Source organism: Sinocyclocheilus rhinocerous, unplaced genomic scaffold (assembly GCF_001515625.1).
Source record: "Sinocyclocheilus rhinocerous isolate Xijiao unplaced genomic scaffold, SAMN03320098_v1.1 scaffold6126, whole genome shotgun sequence".
NCBI lineage: Eukaryota > Metazoa > Chordata > Actinopteri > Cypriniformes > Cyprinidae > Sinocyclocheilus > Sinocyclocheilus rhinocerous.
The window spans coordinates 18,258-29,266 of NW_015630236.1; the positions used below are offsets into that span (position 1 = coordinate 18,258).

General features: G+C 35.6%; 1 protein-coding gene across 1 annotated transcript; it reads right to left on the reverse strand.

Moving 5' to 3' along the window:
- Positions 1–2,671: 2,671 nt before the first annotated feature.
- On the reverse strand, positions 2,672–10,582 carry LOC107739965 (deoxynucleoside triphosphate triphosphohydrolase SAMHD1-like). The gene is made up of 11 exons (XM_016552232.1): positions 10,567–10,582; positions 10,443–10,474; positions 9,998–10,141; positions 9,035–9,135; positions 6,922–7,030; positions 4,169–4,260; positions 3,951–4,063; positions 3,578–3,714; positions 3,361–3,453; positions 3,174–3,278; positions 2,672–2,974 (listed from the first exon to the last, which is right to left on the reverse strand). Exons 1-11 carry the CDS (start codon positions 10,580–10,582, stop codon positions 2,822–2,824), a joined length of 1,095 nt encoding a protein of 364 aa, XP_016407718.1. The 3' UTR covers positions 2,672–2,821.
- Between the last annotated feature and the right edge of the window lie 427 nt (positions 10,583–11,009).

Here is an 11,009-nt window from a genome sequence, read left to right on the forward strand (position 1 = left end):
CTCTGTCAGGTGGACTCTATTAGTAAACTCATGTAGGGAATAGTGAATGAGGGTGTAGGGTGTGATTTCAGACACAGTCAGCAGCTGTTCATCAGTGTCTGAATTCACTCATTTGTTTTCAATCACTCGGTCTAGTGGACTATATAGTGAACTAATGTAGGGAATAGTGCATGAGTGTAGGGTGTGATTTCAGACACAGTCTGAGTGTTGACTCTGAGGCTACTTTCTCGAAAACAAAGGTTAGATCTATTAGTTATTGACCGTATATTGTAAGGAAACTTACTGTAATTCATTTAACAGGTTTTTACTGTAGCATTTCTACAGTCTTTTACAGTTAAAATCACGATCATTTTTTACAGTGTATATATTTTGGTTAAGAAAAAAAAAAAAAACGTATTGTGCAAAAGATAAAAGTGAAGCATCTAATGTGTATTTTGTACAGTACTGTTGTTTAATATATGTATCTGTATTAATTGGAGCTTCTGTAACCTCATACTGCAGCACCTAAAATGTTTATTTTCCTTTTTGTTGAATCACTGGTGTTTGCTTTTGTCCTCATTTGTAAGTCACTTTGGCTAAAAATTGAATGAATGCATATATACATGTAAATGTAAACGAACATGCTCTTTGACTCTTTTAACCTCCATAAATTGAGTAAGGTGTGAGGAGTAGAAATGTTTTATATATGTTTTAGATGAGTCATGAAAATGCAGGTTGTGTGCTAATTGATAATGAATAAAATTCACAGACCTTATAAAGCGAATTGGATGGCATCCCAATAACTTTATACAATGTTAAATAACCAAAGTATACAGTAGTTTATATTTAAAGTTTATGTTTCTTCATTTTATTTTTTTATTTTTTTAACAAGTAGATGTTTCAGTAGACTATTTTGTTCTATTCTGTTTCTCATATAGTAAACTGTTCTTGTGTGTGTGTGTTTTTTTTAGATAAGTGTTTACAGGAACAATGAAAAACATTCAGTGTTTTAATACAAGTGAATCCAGTGGATCCAGTTCTCTCTCTCTCTCTCTCTCTCTGTCAAATTCAAATTCAATATGTGCTTTATTGGCATGACAATTGTTACAACGTATTGCTAAAAGCATAGTGTTTACATTGAATCTAGAACAGATATATATGCAACAAAACATGCATGTATATACATTTAAAAATTAAAGCAAATTAACATTTTAGAATTCTACGAACAATTTATAATTCAATGTGGTGTGTGTGGTGTGTGTTTGTGGTGTTGGTGTGTGTTTGTGGTGTGTGTGTTTGTGTGTGTCTGTGGGCGCATCACTGATTTGTTGACTCCTCCCTCTTTTTGTGACAGGCATCAATGTATCTTGCTGCTAGTAAGATACAATCTTGTTTTTCACCTAATAAATATTGAAGTTGTGTTTTCTTGTTTAACATTTTTAAGTTAGGGTGAAGTATTTCAAATTTGGGGTGAAGTTATGTCTCTGTCCCTGAACTCTGGGTCTTTTCTGGAATGTTAGTACTTTAGTTTTGTTAGGATTAATCGTCAGGGCCCAGGTCTGACAGAACTTGTGCAGGATGTCTAGGCTCTGCTGTAGACCCTCTTCTGTTGGAGACAGCAGAACCAGATCATCTGCAAACAGCAAGAGCTTTATGTTGGAGTCATGCAGTGTGAGGCCAGGTGCTGCTGATTGTTCCAGGAGTTTCGCCAATTCATTAATGTAGATATTGAAGAGGGTCTGTGATAGTGGACAGCCCTGCCTCACACCCCGCCCTTGAGTGAAGAATTCTGTGCGTTTATTTCCAATTTTAATTGCACATTGATTGTTTGAATACATTGTTTTTATAATATTGTATGTTTTACCCCCAATAATGTCTCTCTCTCTCTCACACACACACACACAAGCACACAGATCAATAATTTCAAACCTTGATTTAAATGCAGCTGTCATTCCCAAACATGTAATCACTGTCTCATTATTGACTGTTGGAAAGATCAAATATAATAGATATTTTATATAGGCCCTATTCTTTTGTGAAGCATATCTACATAGTGACAGGAATTCGGAGTATAATCTGCATTTGCTTTGCAGATGAATAAGACATTTGCAGGGGAAACAAAAGAGCTTTGTTTAAAAATGTTCAAAATGACAAATTACTTCTGATGTCCCTCATTTGTATGCTTTACATAAAAGCATCTGCTAAATGAATAAATGTAAAATGCTACTTTAAATAAACGTTTGAGCATCATTGATGTTCATGTTGTGTCCTAAATAATTGAACGAGTAATGCATTTCATTCTTAACACAAGTAGCACTAAAATGTGTATTTTATTTGTGTATTTGACTGCATTTTATACTCAATTATAATATTTTGCAGGTCATTCATTTTTATGTATATGTTAAAGATGTGGATTGATTATAATTTACACATACAGTAAACAATACTTAATGATGATGCAAAATTGTCGTTAAATAGTTATTTATTTGTTAATACAAATAAATAAAGTTCTTATTATTAGATATGTTAGAAGAATGGGTTTTTAAGGTCTCTCGCTACATGCAGAGTGATGTCTGAATCAAATTGTTTTAGATCACTGATCCCCTTTACTAGTCTCCTTAATATTTTAAAATTCAAGTAATTAAATTTCAAGTAGAATTTTTTTTTTTTTTGAGTTATAATCACTGAACCATGAATCAATCTTTCCAATTTCAACAGGGTTATTCCCTGTAGTTTAGTCATTAAACCTCTAATGTACAGCAGAAGGAAATCTGTATCACAACAACTACAGACACAGTACTGATTGTGATTCAAATATCATATATTATAAACCATATGCACATTAACGGAGTCCAAAACTGGAGGCACACCAGATCTGAAAGCACTTCTCAGCCTCCTCCACCTTCTTCATCTCCTCCTCTTTATTCCCATCAGTTCTTTTGTAGTAAACTCTGACCAGCTCTTCATTAAACCTCTTTGGCAGGAAACTGGACAGCTGACAGCAGAAGACCGATCACACACAATGAGTTTTTTTAATCTTGCTAATGTAGTAAACAAGCAAACACTCTAGACTCCATTTTGTTTACCAAAAGTACAGAATGAATGGCACCTATTTTATTATGGAAATACTTCTATTTCTTATCTGGGAAATTCTGCAGTGATCTGAAATATAATTGGTTTAAGTGTGACGGTACCTGATAATCCTTAATGGCAGAAGCTTCCTTGGGTTTCCTCTTGCTGTAGAAATAGACGTTTTCAATGGGGTTTTGTTCCTTCATGCCATGATCCAGATCAACCACCTGAGTAAAAGGAGATTAAATTATTTTTGAAGATATGAAGGCAGAGATAAAGTTTTTGGTATATACATACAGTATAACTTACATAAACTGGTAAATCGTCAGCGTTCAGAGAAACAGTGTGGTCTGTAGGTTTGTACTTCTGTACTGCAGCTTTCCATGTTTTCTTCAGCTCTTCCTGATTCGAGAGAGTCAGTCAGTTACTGGATTGTGTAATAAATACTGCCTTAAAGTCACATGTCCTTTGAATATTGCTAATATCAGTCGAACAGTCAAACAACGTTTTTCATTTTCTGTCAAACCTTTGAGATGTTTTTCTCAGTCAGTCGAGCTTCTCCAACAAACTTTGGCAGTTTTCTTCTGACGATCTTGTTCAAGATGTCTCGAGATTCCTTCAGGTTATCAGACGTGGAGGACGAGATCTGCTCAAAGATCTCATCTGACGGAAGAATAGAAGATTTATTAGCAAAAAAGTTTGTTGTTGTTTTTTTCTGCCAATATGTCATTTGCAAATAATGTATTATTTTATAAACACTATGTTCTGAGACATATAATTACAAATGGTTATATAGATATATTGTAATATGCTATATATTTTACCTTTCAGTTTATGCTATATATTTTACCTTTCAGTTTAGTTTATGTATTTATTTTTTGTATCTGTTTTCAGCTGACCTGTGAGTTTGCTGTAGTCCTCTGCTGTCTTTATGGCTTCAGAAATCTTCAGCATATCTTCAGGTTTTCTTTCATGAAGATCACGATCAGCTTGTACGAGAGCTTCTGCAAACCTAACAGAGAAATGCAAGTTAGTGTTTTAAACTTGTACGTATAGACTTTTTTATTGTACAATCAGAGACACACATATCCCCTTCACTACAAACAGAGAAGCTCACATGTCTTCGATGATGTTGCAGATCTTGTGCTGATAGGCCTGGCGATGGAGAGTGTATCGGGTGCGAAACATGTCATAAACATTATCAGCCTCCTGTGAGACACACAAACATCAGTCTATCAGAGATCCCACAATCCAGTCCTCACATTCAACATTATTATGATTTAGTTGAACACACACAAAAAAAGCTATTTAAAGTGCCTAAAGTGTTTATTGTCCATGGAATGAAAGTCAGAGGCCACCAATGTTGTTTTGACCTCACTGACTTTGTATGGACCGAAAGAACTGAAACCCCTTGAAAATATCTTCTTTTGTGTTCCACAGAATAAATAAAGTACTACATGAAAAAAATGAGAGGGGGGGGGGCAATATGGTGTGCCACTGAAAGTAATTTTAATCTGCAGTGGCCGATTTTAGATTTATAAGAAATTTCCTAATAACATCAGCAGAAATCGTATATGTGAATGCAATGCTCTTTCCTCATTTAAAATACTGTATGATAAGCTGGACTCAAACAAAAGGCAAAACATCAAAGTTGATTATTTCTCTATATTAGCAGAGCAGAAAACCTAACTCTTAACACCGCTGTAATATTCTTCTAAAATATAGGCTAACATCTTAAGTTGGGAAAATCTTATCACGTATACACCAGGGGTGGCCAACGCCGGTCCTGGAGAGCCACAGTCCTGCAGTTTTGTTCCAACCTTGATACAAACTCACCTTCCTGCTGCTTCTGCGGTGCATTCCAAATGGGATATATCGCCCTCCGAAGGGCACTTCAGAGTGAAAACAATCATGGCCGCCATATTGAAGGGTCGTCCCAAACCGAAGTGCTCAAAACTGGCCACTTCAAAGGGCCCTTCAGAATGAAGGATTTCGAAGGGTACAACTGATGGACACTTCGGGTTCCCATGATCCTTTGCGCAGATTCTTTGCATGATGACGGCGCCTCCATGTGGGAATGGGATGATGACGCAGAAGGGCACTTTAAGAAACAGTTGTTTGGTCGCCAACACCCTTCAACCCTTCGAAACTCTCACTCCGGAGGGTAAACCCTTTGAAGGGATTAGGGCGTAGGGATGAGCCCTTCCGAATGGAACGCAGGGTTAGTAACCCTTAGACCTTGATTAGCTTGTTCAGGTGTGTTTGATTAGGGTTGGAGCTGAAGTCTGCAGGACTGTGGCTCTCCAGGACTGAGGTTGGCCAACCCTGACGTACACTGTTGAATGCCTGCCTGTTGTTTAAGCTCTTGAATGGTCAGGCACCTCCACCACTTACTTTTATTAAACAAAATGATCTTACTTACAGACCTACTAGATCTGATCTAAGAGGGGATTGTGTAGTTCCACTCAGGCAAACATTCCTTAAGTTTTTTTTTTTTTTTTTTTTTTTTCATTTTAATCGATAAACTTCACTCCTGGAACTTAAGCTCACTTGCAGTCAACTTTTCTTTGATTTCATCCACCATCTTGGATTTTTTTTTTCAGAGCTTGTAACAATGCATTTAAGTATTACTTTCTTGGTAAAGGATGCACGTTTGGCTCAAATTTGGCAAAAAAATAAATAAAAAATTGGTATCTTGGAAGACAAAACATGCTTTAAATGATGCTTTAAACCCATTCATACAAATTGAAATAAGAAACAATACTTTCTACAGTATTTATACATGGAATCAGCTTTTGAATGATCAGAAATGGCATTTTTATTCAATATTATTGTTAATTCATTTTAATTAATTAGTATGTTTATTTGCTGCTGATATTTCCCATGTTCATTGTCCACAGTTAGGAGTTTTCTTTTTTTAATATTTATTTACCCTAATATATGTAAATCTTTGTTGTTGTGGTTGTTTTAACATCTAGCCAAATGTCTACAGTTGTAAATTAGCCAGCTAGTATTGGTGCATTTGCAGAACTCTTAATTCATGTGATTGTCCTTATAAGATGGTTTCAATGGCAACATAAACAAACGTAACTGCCCATGTGCGATTTTTTGGCCCAAACTTAACTTCCGGTAGACTTCAGCAAAGAATCAATAACAACAGAGTCCCTCTAGGGTGGATTATTTCTGATAACAAGCACAATAAATAAGTACATTGCATTAGCTAGCAAGTTAAAACTATGTCTAGCCTGGCTGCCAAGTCTCTCTTCACACAGCGGTGATCCAGAAACAGTGGTTTCCCCAATAACGGCTGTACACAAAGCAGCACTGTGCTCACAAACGCTGCTTTATCAGGCAAGATTAAATGAAAAGGACATCGACAATTTTCTGAAGACAGTCGATTTCCTTCAGAGGTACAGTGATATAAAAACACTCGCACCACATTTTGATTTTGAAACGTGCAGTGCTCATGTTTATTCAACAACGTCAAAGCCTTTTGGAAAATATATTTGTGACGGTAGGTTCTGATATTGTGGCGGGTTGCCACAAATAAATCAATGTATGGGAAACATTGGGTTGCATCCCACAGCACAAAAAACTGAGCCCAACTTCAGTCTACTCATCACCTTAACTTTAACTGCGTTTGTAGTGGGCGCCGTATTACTAGCCACTAACTAACTTCGGGCCAGGCACGTGCGTCCAATGAAACCGTCTATAAATAAATAGAAACAAACTAACTAACAGTATCTCTAACATTATCTGAAGGTTTAAAACTTGAATCTTGAATACAATGAGTCAAATGACTCAACATGTCATATTTGTAGTATGGGTCTGTTTAGTTATAAATAATAGAGTGATAATTGAATCAGGCACCTTGTCTCTGAAGCAGATGAGATTTCTCCCGTTCACTTCACAGACTCGAGCAAACTTCAGCAGACGCTGATGATCAAAACTGTTTCGGATGCCGAGGTGATGACAGTCTCTGCAAAATTAAGTATTAAATATGAAAACAAAATTGAGACACAAATGACTTCATGTCTGCTTGGATCTGGTTTGTGTTTGATCTATTGTTTTTATTTCACACTGACCTACTGTAACAAGAGAATAAGACAAGGTTCAATTTGAGCTTTCAGTAAATACTAGTCATGTTCGATTCTTGAACGAATCGTTCTTTTGAGCCGGTTCTGGGTTGATGACGCAGGACGCACAGCCGAAGTAGCACGTCAGACTCACAGTTTAACCAACTGTCAAGGTTTGCCAAGGATTGCCGAGGATTCTGACGAGTGTTGCACTGCGTGTGTATCACCGAGGACTTGAACGAGCTTGATGTGTGAAGTTTCTTTATAACAAGCAAGCGAGATGAGAACAATAGAAGCAATTTACTGAAAGAATCAAGGCAAACGTTTCGGTCACATGTTGACCATTTTCAATGCCAAGCTAACAGTGTTAGAACTAGAAGCCATCTTAATTTGAGGAATCACATGATAATTAAAGAGATCACATGATCAATCAGGACACACACAGATCAAAAAAAAAAAAAACAGGAGCACAGGAGCTCTATTAGAAGGATGGACATTCATTCTCCTGTAGCCAGACATTTTGTGGATGCTGACCATAAACTTAGTGATATGAGATTTACAGGTATTCAGAGATTGATCAGTTCAAGAAGAGGTGGTGATTCTAACAAAAGACTGTTACAATGTGAAGCTAAGTGGATCTATTATATGGACTGTGTATATCCGAAGGGATTAAATGAAGAACTTCAATTGTCTTGTTTTTTTATGAATAGTACTTTTGTAAACTCCAACAGACAACCATTGTTCTCTAATTTTATGTAGATTATCCATTGATCTACATATACACACATTGTGGCTTTTTTTTTTATCTGTGTGTGTCCTGATTGATCATGTGATCTCTTTAATTATCATGTGATTCCTCAAATTAAGATGGCTTCTAGTTCTAACACTGTTAGCTTGGCATTGAAAATGGTCAACATGTGACCGAAACGTTTGCCTGTTTTATTCAGTAAAATGCATATAATGTTCTCATCTCGCTTGTGATGCTTTAATGTTTGAATGTGCGGACTCTTTTCAAGCTCTTCATCTTTGGGTAACCTTTTTTGGTCCACGCACTTCAGTTGGATTTTTTTGAAGGCGCGGTGAGTCTCTGGCTGCTTCTTTATAACAAGCAAAACATAGGCTACTGGAGATATGCTTATGAATCGTTTTATTAAAAAGCCCTGGAATTTTATTAAAACATCGAAAAACCTGAATTTTAACACTGTTTATTGTGCATGTTGATCATATTTTAAGTTGTTTAAGCGAAATCAAGGAGTTTATAAGACTGGTTTATTGTTTCTTTACTTTAGACATGTAGAACATATCAGTGTCTGTAATGTGTGCTGTAGGTGCGAAACTTTTAGGAATCTTATCCAAGTTCTAGGTTAGTCAATACTGGTCAGTCATATCTGACATAAAGGATCCGCGAATGAAACCGTGACCACTAACACCATTAACTTAAGTGAATGAAAGGCAATAATCTGCTATATGCATTCACATAAATAACTTTTTAGTTGAATGTTTCAATATGTGATGACACAAATTACTTATTTGAATGTTTCATTGACACAATATGGCCCTGAGTTGTTAGAAAAGAAATGCGTAGTGACATCATTGCTTGATGACGTCAGGAACCGATGAATCGGCTTTTTGATCCAGTTCAATGAGCCGAACTGTCCGAAAAGAACCGGTGCACGGAAATGAATCGGACTTTGCATCACTAATACATACAAATCATAACAATATGTCACAGCTCAGGATAGTCACTAGTGAAGATTTTAGATTGTTCTTGTCATTGTTGTCAGTGCCAATTTCATGCAGCTCTACAGTCACTAGTCACATGACATCTATGACTAAGGTGATTGGCTCAAAAAGTTCAAATAGACGCTAGATCATGACAGCATCCTTACAAAATGGATAATATTTACCGTGCAAAATAGTCCCATTTGTCTACATCAATTCCATTCTGTTTATTTGCCACAATCTCATACAGGAAGGATTTTTCTTCATCTCTGCCTTCATATGTCCACTGAAAAGAAAAGCAATATCTGTTTCACTTTAACTTTTTCATTGAAGGCTGTAAGTCAATCTGTTTTAGTAACCTGGAGCAGATGTAAACGGTTGTGTATCAGATTCCTGCATTTGGTCTTTGAGTGGCAGCAGCTAAATATACCTGCTGCTGCCTTTGTCGTTCATGTTAATTAAGGACATCTGCTCTTGCTAATAACTTATTTGGCTTTAATAAGGATCAATCTATATTAAATTTATACCCATTTCATCCCAAAATTCTACTGCCAAGCCTACCTGAAAAACTTCAAGCACTGTTTATTTGTATCTTTGTTCTGTTGTATTTATTTGAGTTATTGCTAGTAATTTGTTCATTTGTCCTTATTTTATTACTGACTGTTTACTTGTCTTGATTTAACATTAAGGTTGCATGGGTCAAAATCAATGAGAACAACTTTTTTTTGTGGCAGGGCTAATGGCAATTTTGTCAGGGCAAGTCAAATTCTGAATCAGAATGAATGTATATATTCATAAAATTTGAATATATTTCAAATATACTTTTTGCACATTTTGTTATCCGTAACATGGAAGCCCTGAACCGCAACGTGAAAAAAAAAAAAAAGATATATTGATGATACAGACTTACTGTAGATCCTTCCTGAACCTAAACATCTCTCTCTCTCTCTCTCTCTCTCTTCAAAACTTGTTTTTTCTATTCAATTTGTTTCCCCTCTCTTCATATTAATTTTACTTTAATAATAATTTTAATATTAAAATGGTATGTTATAAATTAAATTAAAATTTACTATTACCCAACACTCAGTTTTGGTCCCCGCACCTGTCAGACCAGAGTTTCATCCCTGACCTGGAGTATCAGTTTGTACCTCTGATGTTTTTGCCCCTTCGATTAACTCTTTAATGAAGGTGATGTCTTTATCATCCAGTCCATGTTCTTTCAACACGTCTTCATTCTCAGCCTTCAGACGCTTCACAATGTCATCAAACATCTGAACTGACATCTGCTCATGCTGCAGTAAAGACACAAAGACAGATGAAATCATAAAGATATATAGTACAGATTCATTGCTGAGCTGAACTCCATTGGGGTGCATGAGGATGTCATTGTAGGAACAATTATGATATTGATAAGTTCCTTGACATCATAACACATATAAAATGAAGTAATGACATGAACGCAAAATGCATCAATTTGTTTTCATTGTTTATTTACAGCCAGAATCAGAAACCTTGCAAATGTGATGGAATTCACTTTTTTTTTTAACTAATATACATTATGAAACACAATATTTTTGATGACCCCAAGCTCACCTTCCACTTTTCAGGGATGTCATCAGGCAGACCTAAGAAAAAGAATCAGCTCTCAGGTGGTTTGCAAGTCATATTTTGTATGTTAACAAAATATTTCAGATACATTTACCAGATGTACAAATACAACAGCTTGAATACATCATGTCCAAATGCAAATACAACAGCTGCAAGTCCAAATGTAATAAAGACTCAAGAAATTTGCATATCTGCATATTTTTCCCGTTTATTTACATAATTTCACACTGGCACTTACCTCTTATTTTTTTTATTTTTTTGGCTTCAGGAATAACCAGACAATCAAATACATGGGAAAATGGACCATGACCTAAAAAATAAAATTTATTTATTACAGCATTTTGATTTCTTACATCTTTATTTATAATGTGTGAGACCTGAATCGAAAACAATGTTTCATATTTTGAACATGTCTATGATACTAGAAGTAAGAGTTATATTTTTTAAACCAGCAGTATCTTCTTGTTTTTCATATTTATACTGTAAGTTAGGGTGATCTGACAATTTTATAATATGATCGATCTTGAAAACATCCACAATTTGCTTTTCAAG

Coding starts and splice junctions, on each gene's coding strand:
- LOC107739965 (XM_016552232.1), bottom strand. Junction 10,142..10,442: donor ACATCCCTGAAAAGTGGAAG/GTGAGCTTGGGG, acceptor TCTTTACTGCAG/CATGAGCAGATGTCAGTTCA. Junction 3,454..3,577: donor CTGAGAAAAACATCTCAAAG/GTTTGACAGAAA, acceptor CTCTCGAATCAG/GAAGAGCTGAAGAAAACATG.